The 25,302-nt window shown below is 39.1% G+C and overlaps 1 protein-coding gene across 1 annotated transcript in view; it reads right to left on the reverse strand.

Annotated features, from left to right (window-relative positions):
* Positions 1–25,302, reverse strand: part of LOC132885538 (immunoglobulin superfamily member 1-like) — an 80,688-nt gene that overhangs the window by 19,964 nt on the left and 35,422 nt on the right. The window contains exons 11-20 of the mRNA XM_060920300.1: positions 17,351–17,620; positions 16,847–17,113; positions 14,818–15,087; positions 12,361–12,633; positions 11,190–11,459; positions 7,952–8,218; positions 6,702–6,971; positions 3,477–3,749; positions 1,482–1,748; positions 41–289 (exon numbers count right to left, since the gene is read on the reverse strand). Of these exons, the coding sequence (XP_060776283.1) occupies positions 41–289; positions 1,482–1,748; positions 3,477–3,749; positions 6,702–6,971; positions 7,952–8,218; positions 11,190–11,459; positions 12,361–12,633; positions 14,818–15,087; positions 16,847–17,113; positions 17,351–17,620 (2,676 nt within the window). The remainder of the gene's footprint in view (positions 1–40; positions 290–1,481; positions 1,749–3,476; positions 3,750–6,701; positions 6,972–7,951; positions 8,219–11,189; positions 11,460–12,360; positions 12,634–14,817; positions 15,088–16,846; positions 17,114–17,350; positions 17,621–25,302) is intronic.

The following is a 25,302-nucleotide window of genomic DNA, read 5'->3' on the forward strand; positions in this document are numbered from 1 at the left end:
TTACAAATGTAATTCAAGTAAGATGACATGATTCCCTTACCTTTGACTGAAACCCAGCTTTTTGGTGACTCTCCTCTCTGTGGGTGTTTACAGTGGTAGAAACCTTCATCTGACTTTGAGACACTCCTGATGGTCATCTCTCCTGTAGTCTGGTTCTGGAGAACTGAATCATTTTTATAGAAATCAGCACCAGACTCTGAGATCTTTGTGTTGCGATACAAACAGCGTAAAGTCAGAGGACGTCCCTCAGTAACAGGATGGACAGGACTGTCCAGGATCACGTCACCATCTGTAGGAAAGAGAAAGAAGACACTGAAAAAAAGAATGTGTGCAAAAACAGAGTGTAATTCTCCATTATTAGTGTAAGATTCAGTCCTTTACAAGGCTTAGAAAACACATTGCATTTCTTTGTGAGATTGCTGCATTTTATGGAGTTGTTCTTTATTCTTTAACATGCCATGTTTACATGGAGCAGAAAACACAAATGGGGTATTTTATAATTTTATTGTTGCAGTCTCAGAAACAAAGATGCCAAACTGTACGTATCTTCATTACTGCATTTGTATATCTTTTAATGGTACCCCTTTTGTACATCTGGTGTGTATGTTTTACCTGGAAAGGTCCATGTACCTTTTTTTTTGTAATATTACTTTAAAAGCTATTTATCTGAGAAGGTACAGATAACACTGTGACATGTTCCTGTACATCGAGATAACCAGAAAGAGTAAAAGTGGAATATTTTTTGAGAAAATCAGGCTCATTAAAAATGTTGATCCATATGAATTTCCAATAAGTGGATTATTATGACCCACAGATACTATTATTCACTTACCTTTTTTTTCTAGACCTCTATTTTATTGGTGGCTTCAGTACTTAAGCCACTTGAAGCTCATGTGGAATTCACAAATAAACTGACCAAAGTTATAAACTGAATATGATGAATATGACAAAGAATATTAAATCCAGTTAAGCATAATATTAAGGTCTAGGAGCTAAGATTGGAATCATTTACACCTGCATGCTAACCTGCCTGAAACACAATTAACATCATAAATCTTAAAGAACACAGCAGTAACTTAAGAACTGTCTATGACCATAGTGTATACAACATGTAAAAGCGTTCATCATTTTGTCAGGTTCTGAAAATACACAGTTATGCAGTTATGCTAACAATGACAAAGTGACTCAGAGAGAAGGAAACAAAGAAAAACACGAACTAAAGAGTCAAAAATAATTTGTTAGTTTAAAACAACTAATGGCACTGTGTTGAGTAAAATTTCCATGAGTTCCTCAATAGCGTTGAGATGTTAAAAATAGGTTTTACTGCAATGCTGTCAATCACAAGATACTAAATTAGCTTTTATGTTTTACAAGTAAGGTATCATTTAACTTCTTTATAATTCTTAAGAAAAGATTTTTTTTAATGTTAGGTCTGGTTTGTGTATTAAATACTGCTGATGAGAACTGATAAAAAGACTCACGGTGCACTGTGATGTTGACAGGATTACTGTGTCCTCCAGATTCAGACTGACACCAGTAAACTCCAGTGTGTGATGTAGAGAGGGAGCTGATGTTACATGTAGATCCTGAATATGATAAACAATTGAACGGTGTCTCTTTGTGTGTGTATCGTCTCACTGTCCATCCAGTAGAGTCACTCTGGTCCTCACAGCTCAGTGAGAGAGAGTCAGCAGTGAAGTGTTGAGTTCTGCTGGGACTGATGATCAGAGACACTGGAGCTGATTCACCTGATAATAAATATAACAATTTATGTCACTATTATATTAACATTTATACTTGATTAAAAATTAAGACAATTAAAAGAGATTAAAAACAATTTGCAGTGTGATGTCAGGAAGATAATATATTAATGTATACCGTACATAGAGCATAAAATATCCTAGAAATGGCAATAATTTTCTGAGTGACAAGTAGCTTTCTGTTTGAAGTGCTGCATCATATCAGAGCTAAGTCACAAAAACTCAGACATACATTTTTTTTCACTCATAATACACACACATACATGTTATCAATTCATAACACCTCACAATAACGCTCTAATCTGTCTGCCTTTTTTTCTTTTACACTCGGTGTTGAGGATAAAAGTTCAAACCTCCTCCTCTTCAACTCATTCACACTTGAGCATGATACTAGGGAAAATTTATTTGTTCCCTATATGCATGTTCCTGTGTATGTATACACTGTCCACAAAATGTCATCATTTGGATTTAAATAAGCAAGTACCTAAGAGTTGGATAATTATTGCAGTGATTAATATGTTTCAGATGGCAACAATTCGTTTACCCCTAACTGATGCAGTGAGTAGCTTCTCATTTCTGAAACAACCGTGTCATGGTCATGGAAAAGGTGTTACTATGGTTCAGAAGGGTTAAATTACTGGCCTGAATCAAGCAAAGAAAACAACTAAGGAGACTGCTGCAATTAATGGAATTGGGTTGAGAACTGTACAACACATGATTAAAACCAGGAAGGATCTTGATGGACCATCAACTTTGAGGAAGAAATGTGGTCAGAAAAAACTTGACTGTGATCAGAGATCAATTAAACACTTGTTTAAGATCACTAAAACAGTAAAAAAAAATCAACAGTAAAACTCATGGCTATGTTTAGTAGTGAAAGTAAAAGCATTTCCACATACAATGCAGTGAGAACTCACAGGATTGGGACTAAACAGCAGTGTGGCTATAAGAACACAACTTCTTAATGAGGCTAATCAGAAGAAAAGGCTCCAGTTTGCAAGGGGGCATAAATATTGGACTCCGGAGCAATGGAAACAGGTCATGTAGTCTACTGAGTCCAGATTTACTCTATTCCTGAGCAATGGGCATGTCAGGGTAAGAAGGGAAGTGCATGAAATGATCATAATTGGACATTTTCTTCCCTGATGGCACAGGCATATTCCAGGACAACAATGGCAGGATTCCTCAGGCTGAAACTGTGAGAGTGGTTTAGGAGGCATGAGGAATCATTTTCACACATGAATTGGTCACCACAGAGTTCTGAGTTTAAACCACATTTGGGAAGCCATAGCCTAATGGTTAGAGAAGCAGCTTTGGGACCAAAAGGTCATCAGTTTGATTCCCTAGATTAGCAGTAATGGCTGAAGTGCCCATGAGCAAGGTACTTAACCCCCAGCCTGCTCTGGGTATGTTGTACATTGCTAAATGCCATTAATGTAATGTGCTGGAGAAGACTTTACAGAGCAGCACAATTCCCCCATCATCAATACAAGATCTCAGCTAAAAATTAGTAAAAGTCTGAATGGAAATAAATGTTGTGATGTTGCAAATGATTGCTGAAACAATGCCACAGGTAATGTGCTCCATAATTAAAGCTAAAGTCAGTCCAACAAAATATTTGTGAGCACCCTTTTTTGGTCTGGCAGTGTAACTTACCATGTGTTACTACCAAGCTCTACTGTTAACATTTTCTGTCCAACCCAGTCACATACTCACCAGTAACCTTTACCCAGAGTGCATCACTGTAGTGTGTGTAGTAGACTGGGTTTCCTCTTCCAGCTCGGCACCAGTACTGACCTCCATCAGAGACATTAACTGGTCTGATGACATAGTGGCCTGATTCTGTTTCAGTCTCAGAGCTCTGTGTTGATGTGTTCCAGTAAAACTTCCATCCAGCAGACTGTGGCTTCAGTGTACAGTACAGAGTCACTGGGATTCCTGTCAGTGCAGCTCCTTTAAGGTCTGATGTGAGTTCAGGTTTGGGTTTTTCTGTTAGAGATGAAACACACAGTTCAGGAGTAATATAATATTTACAGTACTAATCACCTCGACAGAGTGAAAACATTTCTGCTGTCCCTGTGATAATCCTGATATCAGTTAAACAATAACTAGGACTAAATATATTTTTTCTATGGTGGTATTACTTTATTAGTGTAGTATAGTAAGTTAAATTCATCATCTTCACATTTATTTGCTCGAAGAGAACCTGACCAAAGATTAGACCAATAGCAGGTCCATACATGATGTGATTCTTCTATTCATCAGCATTGTGTGGTTTAATTAGTAAATAACTTAAGAAGTGAATAAGATGATTTACACAAGTGAATGACTTCTTTCTTCTTGATGAACACAAACCCAGATGCTGTGCAATAATGATATGTTCTATTCATACACATTACTCTTTTAGTGAATATTATTCAAAATAAAACAGGAGTAGAATTTTTTTTCCAAATTTCAAATCATAAATAATGAAGGCAATCTCTCACTGTTGTTTCACATGTTTAATATTTGTAAGAATATGTTCTATCATCTCAAAAAGAGCTCCATCACTTCAGTTTACCTGCAGAATACGTTTACAATTCAAACACCTAAACACTTCATTCCTGCATCTCTAACCTCCTGACTGTGGCTGAAGTTTTATGTGAAGTGAAGTTTTATTACAATAAGTTACTGTGCCTTTAGTTCATGTAACTCGTAAACATGAGCTAAACTTGTTTTCTTTAATAAAGGATCTGATGTACTGTATGTTTATCAGAGAAATCAGCAAACCCACATTAGGTGTATATGTTTAAAGCAGTTCTATACAGAATACACTTTATATTTTTCACTTGTTTTGTTAAATCTGAACAGTTGTGTCCATATATAAAAAATGAATCCTTTTCAGGCATCAATAAGATGACTTTGTATCCAGTGAAGCCATGATAGAGATCTTTTCCAAAACAAATCTACAAGCACTTTTTAGTGAACAATTAATAATGCAATAGTTTTTTTCTAAACCAGTAGAATGATGACAGTGCGATCAACCCAATTTTCAGGTGCAGAAGATTTGATGAAAACCAGACAGGCCTGGGGATTCACACTCACAGTCGGTTTGGGTTTTTCTGTTGATATGAAATTATCAGCAGATCAGAACTGCTTTTATATTTACAAAATAAGAATTAGTCTTGTCCTCTCTCTGCTTTCTGATTCAACATTTACTGAAAAAGCTACAGTGGAATGATGTTTCTAGAAAGTATGTGTGCAGCTCTTTAGATAAAGAACATTTTATCTTCATATTTATGAAAGTCACAATTGACCTGAAGTTAATTGTATTTATTTTTATTTTTTATTTTTCCATGTGTTCTTTTGCTCCATCTGATGTTGAAATTGTTTTGTTAAATCTGCAATTTGTGTTCATGTATAAAAAAGAAATCATTTTCAGGTGTCAATCACATGACTTTGTATCCAGTGAAGTCATGGTAGAGATCTTTCCCAAAACAACTCCACAAGCACTTTTTAGCGAACAATTAATGAACAAGTAGTTTTTTATTGTTTGTTTGTTTTCTCAAACAGTATAATGATAACAGTGCGATTGGGCCGATCAGCTGGTACAGAAGATTTGATGAAACCCAAACAGGCCTGGAGGTAAATTTGCATGAAGGTCTGTATTAAGACAGATTATGAGATTTGTACAAACTCACAATTGTGGAATATTTAAAAATCCATTGTTTCTTAATTACAGCTGACAAGTTAACTGTTCTAGCAGTTCTGTGTTTAATCCCCCAGCCTGTGTTTGTGCTGAACGTGTCGGTTAAAGAGAAAGGGTATTGTGCTTTCTGGTCAGGGTATTTTTTTTTTTACCCCACTGGCACCACACTAATTAACATTCATACCATGACAAAAAAGCATTGTTACATATAAAAATACAATAATTCAATCAAAATAGCAGCTTCCTTCGACATGTAAATTAAAACACACACACACACACACACACACACACACACACACACACACACACACACACACACGCACACACATCAGTTCACTCAGAGCTTCCTTTTAGCTCCCATAGTGTGGAACTCGACCCAAAATCCCTGGCTGACAGACACAAGGCAACATGTTGTTGAAACTAAACAAGCAAACAGGCATCACAAAATTCAACAACTTGTAACAACAGATACAGAGAAGTCCAATAAATGTCCTTTGATGTTTCTGCATGATTCACACTATCCACGTGCTGGATAGTGTGTATCATGGCGCTCTGAGGTTTATCATAAACTGTGGAGCTCTAACTCATCACTGTGTCTTATACACTAAAGTAAATTGGCCATCTTTATATGCACGCCGGCTCGGCCATTGGTATGTCTTTATCTACAAGGCTATCCTTGAGATGTCTCATCTCATCTCATTATCTCTAGCTGCTTTAGCCTGTTGTACAGGGTCGCAGGCAAGCTGGAGCCTATCCCAGCTGACTACAGGCGAAAGGCGGGGTACACCCTGGACAAGTCGCCAGGTCATCACAGGGCTGACACATAGACACAGACAACCATTCACACTCACATTCACACCTACGCTCAATTTAAAGTCACCAGTTAACCTAACCTGCATGTCTTTGGACTGTGGGGGAAACCGGAGCACCCGGAGGAAACCCATGCGGACACGGGGAGAACATGCAAACTCCACACAGAAAGGCCCTTGCCGGCCACGGGGCTCGAACCTGGACCTTCTTGCTGTGAGGCGACAGCGCTAACCACTACACCACCGTGCTGCTATATATATATATATATATATATATATATATATATTTATTTTTTTTTTTTTTTAGGGGGGGGGAATTAATGTTTCATAATTAAGATAAAACGTTGTAGTGGTCCGTGATAGAGTCCTCTGTCACATGTGAAAAATGCATGTAAAACACCTTAAGATGTTAATAAAATTGACAATATGTGAGATAAAACACACCTGATACAGTCAGTGTAACAGCATCACTGGTCTCTGAGCTCTGAGAGTCACTTCTCCTCCCACTGCAGGTGTATTTACCGCTGACATCATTTCCTACTGAATCAAGACTAAACTCCTGTGTTGTTCGGGATGAGAGTGTGTCATCATTCCTCTTCCAGCTGTATGTCCACTCAGTGTCTCTTCCTCTCGGTATCTCACATCTGAAAGTCACTGTCTCTCCTCTGAACACCTCCTTATCAGGCTTTATACTCACCACAGGTTTAGGTCTCTCTGTGGAAAAATAAATACTACTGTTTTTATGTATGAATTAATTCCCAACACCATTATTTAAATGAAGAGTAACATTTTAAACTGAATACAGTAAATCTGCTCACATGTAAATGATTAAACTCTGTCAGAGGTTGACTGAGTCATTTTAACATTCTCTACTAATGAATTAAATGTAGATCACAATTTGAGATTAATCAGATTAATGTACTGAAAATGTAGATCTTTTTCACTATTGATTGATGTCTGAATGACAGTGTGTTTGCTCTCCTGTTTTCCTGATTATTCATCATTAGGAACACTGAGTGTCAGCAAGGGAACAAGAAACTAAAGGGAAAAGATTCACAATAATGCTAGAAATAACTGACAGGATCATTTGTTTACCCTGTTAACAGGTATATTTAAAATAAAAGAAAACAATAGCTCTGTAATACACACCCTTACTCATCACCACACACACACACACACACACACACACACACACACACACACACACACACACACACATACACACCTGTTATCACGTCATAACCCCTCATACACACTCACTCTCTCATCTCTCTCATTCTTTCAGATTCTACAGCCTCTTACACTCAGGGGTTCAGTATAAAAGTTCGACCCTCGTCCTCTTCACTCATTCACACTCAGGCAGGTCTCGACTCGAGCATGTTGATGTTTCTGAAGCAGTAACTTTATGAAGCCCCTTTTACAGCCTCTGAGCTGCTTGTTAAAAGAGTTTTACAGGTTTTGTTGGTGACATTTTCTCCCAAATCTAAACTAGTGTTGTGTCACCAGTTCACCTCACACCAGTGCTGCTCAGCAGTGATCACACTGTCTCTCTTTAATAACTTTCATAACATCAGTTAGTTAAAAGAGTTCTCTGTATGTCGTTGTCTAAATATTGCTGTATTGTGACACTGTTCACATGGTGTTTATATGTTCAGTGTTGTACAGAATCATTTAACAGAAAGCTTCTTACTCACCAACAACATTTACCCAGAGTGCGTCACTGTAGTGTGTGTAGTAGACTGGGTTTCCTCTTCCAGCTCTGCACCAGTACTGACCTCCATCAGAGACTCGAACTGATCTGATGGTGTAGTCGTGTGATTCAGTCTCAGATCTCTGTGTGGGTGTGATCCAGTAAAACTTCCATCCAGCAGACTGCGGCTTCAGTGTACAGGACAGAGTCACTGAGTTTCCTGTCAGTGCAGCTCCTTTAAGGCCTGATCTGAGTTCAGGTTTAGGTTTTTCTGTTAGAAATGAAACACAAGCTCAGGGTGTGAAGTCTTTACCGCACTAATCACTTCTACAGTGAAACACAGTATTACTGTCTCTGTGATGACGCGCCCTGTAGATAAACAACTTCACCTTATGATGACTTTTCTATTGTTTTGGAATTTTAAACTCGACAGATGTTGAGGATGAAAATAGTGATATTAAATTTAAATGTTCACTGTGATCAGAGTGAAGGTCAAACAATAACTGTTGTGTGGTTATCCAGATCTTCAGTCTCTTTCTCTTCTCTATACCATTTTATTTTTGAGTGTACTGACTAAAAAATGATTTTGGAAAAGTGGAACACAAAATGCAACACTACACATACAGTCTTTATCAGAAGACATATTGGAAATGTTATTCCTTTTTTTTCTTTTGAACACTTGTATTTTGCTCAGATGTCAGTAAAAGTGAGTTGTGTTGCTGCCTGACATAAGCAGACAGACAGATAGACGTGTGCACACACACCACTAAAATTATATGAACACAACAGAAATATGTATATCTCCCACTCTACCTTATTCACACAAAGTCCATCAGTCCCTCATTATTTCTCATCTATGCAAGTGTGAAATTACTTTACAGCAGTAATGTAACAGATTCCTATTTCCTAAACAAGGGGAATGTAAGCTGCAAATATTTGACCGACCGACCGACCGACCGAGCGAGCCTCATTAAAAATGCTGTGGGCTTCTCAGGAACAAGTAGCCGACATGCAGTTATGTTGGAGCTGAATAGTTTAATATGTAGTATTATGTGTGTAAGCAGTGATTTACACATTAAGCTGTAATTCCCTACATTCCACAGGATGGGATCAGTTCTCACAGTCTGTAAAATGTTGTATCGGCCTCGAAGTATGGGTCAAAGTCTCTAAAAATACACCTCTAATCTTTATTAAAGCACATCCTCATGATGTCAGGGACAAAGAATACCACTGAGAATATTTTCTGAAAATCAGTCAGTTTCTATTTTAGCAATAATTAAAGACAATAAAAAAGAAACAAAGTGAGCCAACACAGACCAACACATTAAGAGAAATAAAACAAACCATGCAGTTAATGACGAAAGAAACGCCACTGTATCATCAGAGGACAGATCGATCTGTCTGCACTTAGCCATAAGAAATAAACAAATGCCTCAGATGATGGAAGACTTAGTGTTTGTATGTACAAGGAATCTGATTGACAGTAATACCCAGCGCTTACAAAAAAAAAAAAGGCGACATACATGGATGTCGGACATAAGTGGACATAAAGGACAGCAGACATAAGAGAACAAACTTTTCAATAATAGTAATAGGATGACTAAATAAAACATTTGTACTTGTTAAAATATAATAATTAAATCACATTAGCAGCTTCCTTCTACATATCAAAAAAATTATATATAAACTCGTCAGTTCGCTCAGAGCTTCCTTTTAGCTCCCATATTGTGGAACTCGACCCCAAATCCCCGGCTGACAGACACAAGGCAACATGTTTAAAATAAACAAGCAAACAGGCATCACAAAATTCAACAACTTGTGAAAACAGATACAGAGAAGTCCAATAAATGTCATTAGATGTTTCTGCATGTTTGATAAGCATTTCATACAGCAGGGTAGAGATGATTTTATAGTGTGGTTATGTCAGTGTATGGAATCCGGTGAGGAGATAATTCTGTGTGTGTGTGTGTGTGTGTGTGTGTGTGTGTGTGTGTGTGTGTTGGTAATTTTTTTTCATCATTAACCCTTGTCTGGTGTTCGGGTCTGTGGGACATGTTTTCATTTTTTTTTTTAATCAAAGGAACAATGATACGATTAATTATTTTTTTAAAACTCAGACTCATTGGCCTTGGCTCGTTTTCTGTGAAGAACAGAACACATTCGATAACCACACACTGTACCCCCCCCAACACATTTATATTCCATACAGGATGTTCGGGTCCACTGGACCCAGGGCTAATAAAAGTGTGTACCTTCACTCTGTCCTCCTCCTGTCCGGGCCTGCTGTTAGTGTGTGTGTGTGTGTGTGTGTGTGTTTTGTGTTTCTGTCCCTGACGTTCAAGCACCGACACCTGTCTGCTCTCACATTCCTGCACATTTAACCCTCTGACTTGCAGGAACTAAGTCAGAGGTTCCTGTAAATTGGGGACGGGACACAATAAATACAGCTTTTCCAGTGTGGTTCCTTATCACAACTGATCAAGATGGCCAAAAGATTCTCTGCTCAGATGGCCTTGCAAATGATTTTGGAAGAGAGAGAAGCTTTTGATGATTGTGTAGAGGAAGAAGTTTCAGAACGTGAGGATCACATTTCTGAAAATTCAGAGTCTGACAGTGACTTTGAAGAAGAGGATGAGACGGAGCATCAGCCAGTCCCAAAACGAAGACGAGCATGGGGATGATGTGTTGTACAGACTGACATGGTTACTGTATGTGTTCAGCTTGTGTTGTGTAAACTGAGCTGAATGGGTTAAATTTCTCATGAAATTCAAAGAAATAAAAATCAGTTGTGATGAAAAACCTTGCTCCATTTGTAAATTTGAGGATAAATGTATTTTTCCACTCATAATCTTGACTATAATTGATTTTCTTTTTTAAAATTACATTTTATTTAAAAACAAACAAAAAACGAGGAGCACTTTTTTTTTTAAATAAATGTAATCTAACAAAGGCAAAGGGCAAATATTAACCATATATGCTGTTTATATTGCTTGTAATTGGGGTGAAGTAAACATCGGTTAAGTATTTAATGTAAAATTGTTTGTATTGAATTTAAAGCACCAAAATGCAGCGGCTCCACCAGACCCACAAACACTGGCTGAGGAACAAAAATATGAAAACCACACAAGGGTTGAGATGAAATGCTGTAGTGGTCCGTGATAGAGTCCTCTGTCACATGTGAAAAATGCATGTATACAATATAAAATATGAATGAAATACACAATATGTGAGATAAAACACACCTGATACAGTCAGTGTAACAGCATCACTGGTCTCTGAGCTCTGAGAGTCACTTCTCCTCCCACTGCAGGTGTATTTACCGCTGTGATAATTTTCTACTGAATAAAGACTAAACTCCTGTATTGTTCGGTATGAGCGTGTGTAATCATTCCTCTTCCAGCTGTATGTCCACTCAGTGTCTCTTCCTCTCTGTATCTCACATCTGAAAGTCACTGTCTCTCCTCTGAACACCTCCTTATCAGGCTTTATAATCACCACAGGTTTAGGTCTCTCTGGGGAAAAATAAATACTACTGTTTTTATGTATGAATTAATTCCCAACACCATTATTTAAATGAAGAGGAACATTTTAAACTGAATGCAGTAAATCTGCTCACATGTAAATGATTAAACTCTGTCAGAGGTGGACTGAGTCATTTTAACAATCTCTACTAATGAATTAAATGTAGATCAAAATTTGAAATTAATCAGATTAATGTAGTGAAAATGTAGATCTTTTTCACTATTGATTGATGTCTGAATGACAGTGTGTTTGCTCTCCTGTTTTCCTGATTATTCATCATTAGGAACACTGAGTGTCAGCAAGGGAACAAGAAACTAAAGGGAAAAGATTCACAATAATGCTCGAAATAACTGACAGGATAATTTGTTTACCCTGTTAACAGGTATATTTAATATAAAAGAAAACCATAGCTCTATAATACACACCCTTACTCATCACCACACACCTGTTATCACGTCATAACCCCTCATACACACTCACTCTCTCATCTCTCTCATTCTTTCAGATTCTACAGCCTCTTACACTCAGGGGTTCAGTATAAAAGTTCGACCCTCGTCCTCTTCACTCATTCACACTCAGGCAGGTCTCGACTCGAGCATGTTGATGTTTCTGAAGCAGTAACTTTATGAAGCCCCTTTTACAGCCTCTGAGCTGCTTGTTAAAAGAGTTTTACAGGTTTTGTTGGTGACATTTTCTCCCAAATCTAAACTAGTGTTGTGTCACCAGTTCACCTCACACCAGCGCTGCTCAGCCGTGATCACACTGTCTCTCTTTAATAACTTTCATAACATCAGTTAGTTAAAAGAGTTCTCTGTATGTAGTTGTCTAAATATTGCTATATTGTGACACTGAACAAACATTGAATAACTTAACAGAAAGCCTCTTACTCACCAATAACTTCTACCCAGAGTGCATCACTGTAGTGTGTGTAGTAGACTGGGTTTCCTCTTCCAGCTCTGCACTTGTACTGACCTCCATCAGAGACTCGAACTGATCTGATGGCGTAGTCGTGTGAATCAGTCTCAGTCTCAGAGCTCTGTGTGGATGTGATCCAGTAAAACTTCCATCCAGCAGACTGCAGCTTCAGTGTACAGTACAGAGTCACTGAGTTTCCTGTCAGTGCAGCTCCTTTAAGGTCTGATGTGAGTTCAGGTTTAGGTTTTTCTGTTAGAAATGAAACACAAGCTCAGGGTGTGAAGTCTTTACCGCACTAATCACTTCTACAGTGAAACACAGTATTACTGTCTCTGTGATGACGCGCCCTGTAGATAAACAACTTCACCTTATGATGACTTTTCTATTGTTTTGGAATTTTAAACTCGACAGATGCTGCGGATGAAAATAATGATATTAAATTTAAATGTTCACTGTGATCAGAGTGAAAGTCAAACAATAACTGCTGTGTGATTATGCAGATCTTCAGTCTCTTTCTCTTCTCTATACCATTTTATTTTTATGAGTGTATCGACTAAAAATGATTTTCAAAAAGTGGAACACAACATCGAACACTACACATCCAGTCTTTATCAGAAGACATATTGGAAATGTTACGTCTTGTTTTTTTTTTTTCTTCTGAACGCTTGTATTTTGCCCAAATGTCAATAAAAGTGATTATTGTTGCTGCCTGACATAGACAGACAGCGCACACACACACACACACACACACACACACACACACACACACACACACACACACACACACACACCACTAAAATTATTTGAACACAACAGAAATCTGTATCTCCCACTGTACCTTATTCACACAAAGTCCATCAGGCCCTCATTATTTTTCATCTATGAAAGTGTGAAATTACTTTACAGCAGTAATGTAACAGATTCCTATTTCCTAAACAAGGGGAATGTGAGCTGCAAATAGTTTTTGGAGCAATAAATATGAATACCCAGTAATACCCAGCGCTTCCTTTTTTTTTCAAATAAGTGTAAAAAAAAAAAGGATGTTGTACATAAGTGGACATAAAGGACAGCAGACATAAGAACACAAACTTTTCAACTGCACAGAAACGTCTCCAGCACCAGTTCATCAGCACTCTACTAGAGAAGAACGGCTGATGTCCAAAAATGGTGAAATTGAATAATCTGCTTATTCTAGGAATGAGCCACTAACAATGACTGCCAACATGATGAGGATGAAACCGGAATTAAAACAGATGGCTATCGACACTAATTAACTACACTAATTAACATTAATAGAATGACAAAATAAAACATTGTTACTTGTTAAAATATAATAATTAAATCACATTAGCAGCTTCCTTCTACACACATTATATACATACATATACATATGATAAGGCGGGCCGGCTCTGTGGTCGGCATGGAGCTGGACTCTCTGGTGATGGTGGCAGAGAAGAGGACTATGGACAAACTATTGAACATCATGGACGATGCCAGTCACCCTCTGCACACCGTCATCAGCAACCAGAGGAGCCTGTTCAGTGACAGAATGCTCCTTCCCAAGTGCAGGACGAACAGACTTAAAAACTCCTTTGTCCCTCACGCCATCAGACTGTACAACTCCTCTCTGGGGGGAGGAGGGGTAACAGGAGGACAGAGGACGGGAAGGAGCAGTAGCCCAGCCTGACAATAAGCAATACTGGACAATGTGCAATACCTCTCCTGCTGGACTTTTTTCATATCTTTTTTTTAATATATTTGTATATGTAAATACTTAATTTATTTATCTAGAAGTTTTCTAAGACTTAATTTATCTACAAGTTCTCTTTTTCTATTCTATTCTCTGTTTATCCTATAATGATGCTGGAATTTTAATTTCCCTGAGGGAACCCTCCCAAAGGGATCAATAAAGTTCTATCTAATCTAATCTAATCTAATCTAATCTAATCTAATCTAATCTAATCTAATCTAATCTAATCTAATCTAATCTAATCTAATCTATAACATGTCTGTTCACACAGAGATTCCTTTTAGCTCCCATAGTGTGGAACTCGACCCAAAATCCCTGGCTGACAGACAAAAGGCAACATGTTGTTGAAACTAAACAAGCAAACAGGCATCACAAAATTCAACAACTTGTGCAAACAGATACAGAGAAGTCCAATAAATGTCCTTAGATGTGTCTGCATGTTTGATAAGTATTTCATACAGCAGGTTAGAGATGATTTTTAGTGTGATTATGTCAGTGTACGGAATCTGAGTAGGTGCCAATTCTGTGTGTGTGTGTGTGGGGGGGGGGATTAAAGTTTCATAATTAAGATGAAATGCTTTAGTGGTCCGAGATAGAGTCCTCGGTCACGTGAAAAACGCATGTAAACACTTTCAAATGTTAATGAAATTGACAATACTGTATGTGAGATAAAACACACTCACCTGATACAGTCAGTGTAACAGCATCACTGGTCTGTGGGTATGTTGGGTCTGATGACTGTGTTCCTTTACATGTATAACCACCTTTATCAGAGGTTTTAACCTGATAGATTGTGTTTTGATTCGTCCAGGAAGGAACACTGAGTTTTGTATTATCCCTATACCAGTCATATGACCAGGATCCTCCAGTCCGTATGTTACATGTGAAAGTGACGGTTTCTCCAATGAACACACGCCCAGCTGGCTGTATTGTCACGACTGGCTTTGGTCTTGCTGTACAAAGATAATAAACACTTCAGCATATCCAGTACATCCAAACATCATTTAAATATATTACAACCCCGATTCCAAAAAAGTTGGGACAAAGTACAAATTGTCAATAAAAATGGAATGCAATGATGTGGAAGTTTCAAAATTCCATATTTTATTCAGAACAGAACATAGATGACATATCAAATGTTTAAACTGAGAAAATGTATCATTTAAAGAGAAAAATTAGGTGATTTTAAATTTCATGACAACAACACATCTCAAAAAAGTTGGGACAAGGCCATGTTTACCACTGTGAGACATCCCCTTTTCTCTTTACAACAGTCTGTAAACGTCTGGGGACTGAGGAGACAAGTTGCTCAAGTTTAGGGATAGGAATGTTAACCCATTCTTGTCTAATGTAGGATTCTAGTTGCTCAACTGTCTTAGGTCTTTTTTGTCGTATCTTCCGTTTAATGATGCGCCAAATGTTTTCTATGGGTGAAAGATCTGGACTGCAGGCTGGCCAGTTCAGTACCCGGACCCTTCTTCTACGCAGCCATGATGCTGTAATTGATGCAGTATGTGGTTTGGCATTGTCATGTTGGAAAATGCAAGGTCTTCCCTGAAAGAGACGTCATCTAGATGGGAGCATATGTTGCTCTAGAACCTGGATATACCTTTCAGCATTGATGGTGTCTTTCCAGATGTGTAAGCTGCCCATGCCACACGCACTAATGCAACCCCATACCATCAGAGATGCAGGCTTCTGAACTGAGCGCTGATAACAACTTGGGTCGTCCTTCTCCTCTTTAGTCCGAATGACACGGCGTCCTGATTTCCATAAAGAACTTCAAATTTTGATTCGTCTGACCACAGAACAGTTTTTCACTTTGCCACAGTCTATTTTAAATGAGCCTTGGCCCAGAGAAGACGTCTGTGCTTCTGGATCATGTTTAGATACGGCTTCTTCTTTCAACTATAGAGTTTTAGCTGGCAACGGCGGATGGCACGGTGAATTGTGTTCACAGATAATGTTCTCTGGAAATATTCCTGAGCCCATTTTGTGATTTCCAATCCAGAAGCATGCCTGTATGTGATGCAGTGCCGTCTAAGGGCCCGAAGATCACGGGCACCCAGTATGGTTTTCCGGCCTTGACCCTTACGCACAGAGATTCTTCCAGATTCTCTGAATCTTTTGATGATATTATGCACTGTAGATGATGATATGTTCAAACTCTTTGCAATTTTACACTGTCGAACTCCTTTCTGATATTGCTCCACTATTTGTCGGCGCAGAATTAGGGGGATTGGTGATCCTCTTCCCATCTTTACTTCTGAGAGCCGCTGCCACTCCAAGATGCTCTTTTTATACCCAGTCATGTTAATGACCTATTGCCAATTGACCTAATGAGTTGCAATTTGGTCCTCCAGCTGTTCCTTTTTTGTACCTTTAACTTTTCCAGCCTCTTATTGCCCCTGTCCCAACTTTTTTGAGATGTGTTGCTGTCATGAAATTTCAAATGAGCCAATATTTGGCATGAAATTTCAAAATGTCTCACTTTCGACATTTGATATGTTGTCTCTGTTCTATTGTGAATACAATATCAGTTTTTGAGATTTGTAAATTATTGCATTCCGTTTTTATTTACAATTTGTACTTTGTCCCAACTTTTTTGGAATCGGGGTTGTATATAATTACAGAGTCCCAATAATTGTTAAAATTGTTTCACAGGCTTAATAACTTTTTATCTGTAGTGGAACTGTAGAAAATATAACATACCTCTCACTGTAATCCTGACTGGATCACTGAACTCTGAGTCATAGTTTCCCCTCTGTGCTTTACAGGCGTACTTTATTTGTCCTTCATTAGACACTGTCCCAGTGAGTGTGTTACTGTGTGGATCATCAGGTGTCAGATCTTTTGATTGCTGATAATTGTACCAGAGAAAAGTCCATCCAGTCGACTGCAGATTACAGCTCAGAGTAACTGTGTCTCCAGTGTAGATGGAGCTCTGAGGATTCACACTCACAGTCGGTTTGGGTTTTTCTGTTGATGTGAAATGATGAAGGTATCAGAGCTGTTTTTACCTTTTACATGATTATTTTTGTGTCTGAGTCAGCATTTATATAGTGTTAAACAAATTAGAACAAAAATTGGAGAACAAACATGAAACCTAAAACTATTGATATATATGAAAATACATATGATCAATCAATTACATTTATAATAACAAAGTCACACACACACACACACACACACACACACACACACACACACACACACCTGATACAGTCAGTGTAACAGCATCACTGGTCTCTGAGCTCTGAGAGTCACTTCTCCTCCCACTGCAGGTGTATTTACCGCTGACATCATTTCCTACTGAATAAAGACTAAACTCCTGTGTTGTTCGGTATGAGCGTGTGTAATCATTCCTCTTCCAGCTGTATGTCCACTCAGTGTCTCTTCCTCTCGGTATCTCACATCTGAAAGTCACTCTCTCTCCTCTGAACACCTCCTTATCAGGCTTTATAATCACCACAGGTTTAGGTCTCTCTGTGGAAAAATAAATACTACTGTTTTTATGTATGAATTAATTCCCAACACCATTATTTAAATGAAGAGTAACATTTTAAACTGAATACAGTAAATCTGCTCACATGTAAATGATTAAACTCTGTCAGAGGTGGACTGAGTCATTTTAACAATCTCTACTAATGAATTAAATGTACCATAGATCACAATTTGAAATTAATCAGATTAATGGACTGAAAATGTCGATCTTTTTCACTATTGATTGATGTCTGAATGACAGTGTGTTTGCTCTCCTGTTTTCCTGATTATTCATCATTAGGAACACTGAGTGTCAGCAAGGGAACAAGAAACTAAAGGGAAAAGATTCACAATAATGCTAGAAATAACTGACAGGATCATTTGTTTACCCTGTTAACAGGTATATTTAATATAAAAGAAAACCATAGCTCTGTAATACACACCCTTACTCATCACCACACACCTGTACACACACACACACACACACACACACACACACACCCCTGTTATCACGTCATAACCCCTCATACACATTCACTCTCTCATCTCTCTCATTCTTTCAGATTCTACAGCCTCTTACACTCAGGAGTTCAGCATGAAAGTTCGACCCTCGTCCTCTTCACTCATTCACACTCACCCTTAGCAAAAAGTAGTATACTTAAAGTTCATTTTATTAAGTATGCTTCAGTACAAGTTTAGCAAGTATACTACAGACCATGTACTTTTAGTGTACTAGAAAGTATACAAATTTAATACTTTTTTGGACTAAATTGGAACATTTCAAGTTTATAAAAGTATACCTTAAAGTTCATTTTAAGTTTGCAAAAGTAGACTTAAGTATACAACAAGTATACTCGTCTATATACTATCAATGTACTTGGTATATCCCTCATGTACAGTGGGGCAAAAAAGTATTTAGTCAGCCACCAATTGTGCAAGTTCTACCACTTAAAAAGATGAGAGAGGCCTGTAATTTTCATCATAGGTACACTTCAACTATGAGAGACAGAATGGGGGAGGGGGGGGAATCCAGGAAATCACATTGTAGGATTTTTAATGAATTAATTGGTAAATTCCTCGGTAAAATAAGTATTTGGTCACCTACAAACAAGCAAGATTTCTGGCTCTCACAGACCTGTAACTTCTTCTTTAAGAGGCTCCTCTGTCCTCCACTCGTTACCTGTATTAATGGCACCTGTTTGAACTCGTTATCAGGATAAAAGATACCTGTCCACAACCTCAAACAGTCACACTCCAAACTCCACTATGGCCAAGACCAAAGAGCTGTCAAAGGACACCAGAAACAAAATTGTAGACCTGCACCAGGCTGGGAAGACTGAATCTGCAATAGGTAAGCAGCTTGGTGTGAAGAAATCAACTGTGGGAGCAATTATTAGAAAATGGAAGACATACAAGACCACTGATAATCTCCCTCGATCTGGGGCTCCACGCAAGCTCTCACCCCGTGGGGTCAAAATGATCACAAGAATGGTAAGCAAAAATCCCAGAACCACACGGGGGGACCTAGTGAATGACCTGCAGAGAGCTGGGACCAAAGTAACAAAGGCTACCATCAGTAACACACTACGCCTCCAGGGACTCAAATCCTGCAGTGCCAGACGTGTCCCCCTGCTTAAGCCAGTACATGTCCAGGCCCATCTGAAGTTTGCTAGAGAGCATTTGGATGATCCAGAAGAGGATTGAGAGAATGTCATATGGTCAGATGAAAACAAAATAGAACTTTTTGGTACAAACTCAACTTGTCGTGTTTGGAGGAGAAAGAATGCTGAGTTGCATCCAAAGAACACCATACCTACTGTGAAGCATGGGGGTGGAAACATCATGCTTTGGGGCTGTTTTTCTGCAAAGGGACCAGGACGACTGATCCATGTAAAGGAAAGAATGAATGGGGCCATGTATCGTGAGATTTTGAGTGAAAACCTCCTTCCATCAGCAAGGGCATTGAAGATGAAATGTGGCTGGGTCTTTCAGCATGACAATGATCCCAAACACACCGCCCGGGCAACAAAGGAGTGGCTTCATAAGAAGCATTTCAAGGTCCTGGAGTGGCCTAGCCAGTCTCCAGATCTCAACCTCATAGAAAATCTTTGGAGGGAGTTGAAAGTCCGTGTTGCCCAGCAACAGCCCCAAAACATCACTGCTCTAGAGGAGATCTGCATGGAGGAATGGGCCAAAATACCAGCAACAGTGTGTGAAAACCTTGTGAAGACTTACAGAAAACGTTTGACCTCTGTCATTGCCAACAAAGGGTATATAACAAAGTACTGAGATGAACTTTTGTTATTGACCAAATACTTATTTTCCACCATAATTTGCAAATAAATTCTTTAAAAATCAGACAATGTGATTTTCTGGATTTTTTTTTCTCATTTTGTCTCTCATAGTTGAAGTGTACCTATGATGAAAATTACAGGCCTCTCTCATCTTTTTAAGTGGGAGAACTTGCACAATTGGTGACTGACTAAATACTTTTTTGCCCCACTGTATGCTTAAAGTATACCACAAGTACACTTATCGATATACTGCCATTGTACTAGTTATATACTTCGAGTCCCTATTTTTAGTTTATTATTGTATACTTTAAGTATATCGTTATAGTCGGTCGGTCAGGTTCAATGCCCAAACTGATAACCTGCATCATCAGTTTTTCTTTCACTAATCAGACACAAGGTACACCACCACTCTTGCCGGAGCAGTTGGGGGTTAGGTGCCTTGCTCAAGGGCACTTAAGCCAGTCCTGCTGGTCCAGGGAATCGAGCCAGCAACCTTTTGGTCCCAAAGCTGTTTCTCTAACCATTACGCTATGGCTTCCCCCTGCTACTGTTATAAATGTTGGTTATTTCACTAGTTTACTTGTTATACTTTAAGTTTGCTTGGCATATTACTTGTAGCTTACTATTTATATACTGGAAATATACTCCTTAAAGTATTCTTAAAGTTTACTCAGACTGTATGTACACAAGAGTGTGATGCATTTACAAAATCACAAGACAGAATGTAGAAAACAAGTTTGATATATTTTCAAACATTTAAAAAACAAAGACCTATGAAATCAAGTCCTTCCTTACTGGAGAAAATGAAAGGAAAAAGTGCACATTTGCATGTAAAAATGTAAACATAATGGCCTCTTCAAGATCAAGTCCTTATTTGTAAAAAGTGGTAAAGCAAAACTTGTGCATATGCTTGTAAAAATGTAAACATAGCATCTTCAACTGAGAACTAAAGTCCTTCCTTGTCAAAAAAGGTAAAAGTGCACACCTTTGGAACCAAAAATAAATAAGTCAACAGTTTTTCTGCTTTTGTGTATGATTTTAAGGTACATAAAGTTAATGAAATTGAGCACACATACTATATACTGTAAAGTTTTAAACTCCAGCATTATATTATATTAATATATAAATTAAATGTTAAGCATCAGTCAATGACTTGACCTTATTATGCACTTGGAGCAAGATATACTAAGTATTAGTACTTTGTGGCAGAAAAACGTAAAAAGTATAAGTTTTAGTATTAAAGTATAAGTGTAAGTCTTAGTATAAATGTACTTAGTCTTAGACTTTTGTTTATACTTTTCAGTATAAGCCAAGTATACTTCACTATACTATTCTTAAGTATATAAAATATAGTTTATAAAAAGTCAACTTCAAGTGTACTTCCTCAGTTATATGGCCCTTTTCCACTCCCCTTTTTCAGCTCACTTCAGCTCGCTTCAGCTCGCTTCAGCCCGACACGGCTCGCGTTTCGACTACCAAAAACCAGCACGACTCAGCTCGCTTCAGCCCTGCTTAGCCCCTAAAACTCGCACCGTTTTGGAGTGGGGCTGAAGCGAGCCAAGCCGTGCCGAGTGAGGTTGGGGGCGTGAGCAGACACTCCCCCGTGCACTGATTGGTGAGGAGGAGTGTCCTCACATGCCCACACACGCCCCGCGAGCGCGCTGGGATCTGTAAACACCGCAAACCCGGAAGAATAAGAATTACGAATTACGAGAATTTCTGAAGCCTTATGCGCCTCGCCTCATCTATACGCTCTTGCCAGTATCTGTCTGCGTTGTCGGTGACAACAAGCCACAGCACCAAGACCAGCAACACTAACGACTCCATGTCCTCCATGTTTATTGTTTACTATTCGGGTCGTGAGACTACCGCTTAAAAGATCACTGAATCAGTGACATACAGAGCATCGTGGATGAGTTCGCGGAGCGCAAGGCTCGTCGTATGCCCTTCAAATAATGCGCGCAGTAGGCTATTGATGTTTTATTATGAGCCATGTACAGTATGTCACCTAATGTTTTTTTGTTTCTGAGCACAGATGTGCGGTCAGGGTAGGCAGGGTAGGCACTGCCTACCTTAGGTAAATTTCATTAAAATAAAAACCAACACGTGTTTTTAAAAAATATATTGTTGAGAGTTCACAATGTGCAATATGGGTTTTTGATCGGTCTTCGGAGACGTAAATGTACTTTTAACAACTCATTTGTTCCAACTCAATGTTTTGGAACAAATGAGTTGTTAAAAGTACATTTACGTCTCCGAAGACCGATCAAAAACCCAAGTTATCGCACGACGCAAAGCACCCAGGCTTTGGCAGGTTGTCGCGGGAACGCGCAATCCTCCGCTCGCATTTCGAAGACCAGGGTAGGCTCCCTTTGGGTCTGCCTGTCTTGACTTCAACGCTGCCAATATAGGGGGGTTGCGCATGCGTATTATGTATCGCATAGACGGTCTATGGGGAGCAAAAGCTCAGCTTTTGCCGCAGCGGGAATATGCGAGCCAATCACAGCGGTCAAAATGAAAAATTGTTACATTGCACATGAAGTGCCTATACTGTGTGCTATATGCCCCACACACTGTATTTTGAGCACGTTAGCGAAAACTTCACAGGTGAATATGTCTACAATTGCACACTTAAAGTGTTTCAACAAACTTGATTACCAGCAGAAGTTGCTTACAATCAATCGAGGTAGGCCAACACCCCCTCTTAACGATTTCCATCAGTGAAAGGGGCAGAAAATTGTACGTACATTCCAGCCGGAATGGTACAACAGAAAAGAGTGGCTTTGCGGGTGTGAAGTTAGCAAGTGTCTGTTCTGCTTCCCCTGTCTGCTGTTCTCCAAACAGCGTGACAATGTGTGGGTATGTGCCGGCTACACTGATTTAAACAACCTGCCCACTGCATTGGCCAAACATGAAAGATCAAATGTACACATCCAAAATCAAATAGCATTGAAAACATTTGGGAAGGGGACTCCAATAAATTTAGCTTTGGACGAGGCCAGTCGACTGCAAATTTCCGTGCATAATGCAAAAGTTCGCGAAAACCGTGAGATACTAAAGGATTTGATTCGTGCCACTTGCTACCTTGCCAGGCAGGAGCTAGCATTTAGGGGGAGGGATGAAACCACTGATTCAGCTAACAGGGGGAATTATGTGGAGTTGTTAAACGCATTTGCGGAGAAAGATGAGCGTCTGAAGATGCATCTTGAAACATCATCGGTTTTCAGTGGTACATCTACCATAGCACCATCTAGCGTCTGTCTTTGAAAATAACGATTTGATTTGCTTTGATTTTTTTCCATCATTATTTTGAGTATAGGCCTACTATCTATCTATCTATCTATCTATCTATCTATCTATCTATCTATCTATCTATCTATCTATCTATCTATCTATCTATCTATCTAATCACAGCATGAAAAAGTGCACAGCATGTGTCACTGCCTACCCTGCCATAGGGCTCACCGCACGCCACTGTTTCTGAGTTACATGTTCGTTTGAAGGACTTAATGTACAAAATAACATAGTTGCACCCCGTAGTGTTGAAATTGGTAAACACAGTGCATTCAGTGAGGTTTGCACCACCCTCCTTTTATTTCTGACTCTTCCTGTCACCGTTGCAACCTCTGAGCGCTCATTCGTATGCCCTTCAAATAATGTGCGCAGTATAGGCTATTGATGTTTTATTATGAGCCATGTACAGTATCCTAATGTTTTTTGTTTCTGAGTTACATGTTCGTTTGAAGGACTTGATGTACTAAATAACATAGTTGCACCCGGTAGTGTTGAAATTGGTAAACACCGCAGTTGCGGACATTTTGTAGCCTAAAATGATGTTATGATAAGCTTTAATAAAGGGCCCGGTCATTTGCCCCGCCCCCGGCCCGGCTCTGACTTGTTCCGCCACTGTCACTGATGTCACTGTTTGCGCTGCTTAACGACATCACGTGACGTCCACCCACTTTCGCTAACTCCACCCAATGTGTCCACCCACTTCCAGCCAGCACGGTTCAGCGCGGTTGTAGTCGAAATGCAACTCCAACAGCCCCACTCAGCTCGACTCAGCACGGCACGGCTCAGCTGCGTTTGTAGTGGAAAAGCGGCATTAGTAAAAAATAAGTATACTCATAGTCAGGGGCGGTTCTAGCCATTTTGGGGCCCTAGGCAAAATACAGACATGGGGCCCTCAAAAGTCAGTCTTGAAACACACATACAGAATAATGGTCATCCCTACTTGGCACATGCCATATCCCCTTGCTGTAAATTCAGAAAAAAAGATAGCAAACTGCCACTAACAATGTGCCCCAAATAAGCTCCACAGTGAAGCAGGTTTGAGATTACTCCAGCATTTGCCAAAATTCTGACAGTGTTTATTGCTCAGATCAAACCAGAAAGAGAGAGCGACAAGGCAAACAACAGAAGAGACAGTAGAGAGAGGGAGCCAATTTTAAGAGTCAATCTCCATATTTTAATAAAACAAGGATATCTGAAATCCAATTATTATTTTTACTCCACAGATACATATTACCAGATATAAAATGATCTTATTCTTATCAGAAGTAGAACACAAATGGATCCATATTACCAGATACACATTACCAGAGATACAAAATGATCTTACTGTTATCAGAACTACAACACAAATTGATATTACTCTATCAAAACCTCTACATTTCAATGGGATAAGACTGATGCCAAGATAAATGTATGAGAGAGAGTGAGTTTGTGTGTGAGAGAGAGTGAGGGAGGGAGGGAGGGAGGGAGGGAGAGAGAGAGCCATTTAGTGACAGGCAATACAGTGGTTGAGAGACAGATACAGAGGGATTGTGAGTTTGTAAAGGATGCAGCCAGTACATTATTCAAATCGCCTGAGTCTGCTACAGCCTCAACCTCCGCTGTTGAGGTTGAGGCTGTAGCAGACTCAGGCGATTTGAAAAATGTAGTTAGTTTCAGAAGTGCAGCTGCATTCTTTTTGCTTTGTGCCCTTTTTTTCATTTAGCGCAACCACTCTCATAACTGCACTTCATCTTGTTTACACTTCCTGCTGCTTTGGTTTGAATTCCCGTCGCGCACCTGTCTACGTCGTCAGATCATGGACTAGTCCAATGTAAAACAACCAGGGGGGCGTGCTGGGACAAATACTATATACACATGAATTCGATATTCTGATGCTCTTTTGATGTGTTTTTCCATTTATATCATTGACTACTTAATATCAGAGACAAATTAAGATTACATATATATTGTTTGGTGTTTACCGTGACGGGGCTGACTGTTAGGGGCCCCCAGATTTTGGGGGCCCTAGGCAACCGCCTTGGTTTGCCTAATGGTAAGTCCGCCCCTGCTCATAGTACACTTGAATAAACTTCTTTTTGCTAAGGGCAGGCAGGT

The sequence above is a fragment of the Neoarius graeffei genome, chromosome 1 (assembly GCF_027579695.1).
Source record: "Neoarius graeffei isolate fNeoGra1 chromosome 1, fNeoGra1.pri, whole genome shotgun sequence".
NCBI classification, from domain to species: Eukaryota; Metazoa; Chordata; class Actinopteri; order Siluriformes; family Ariidae; genus Neoarius; species Neoarius graeffei.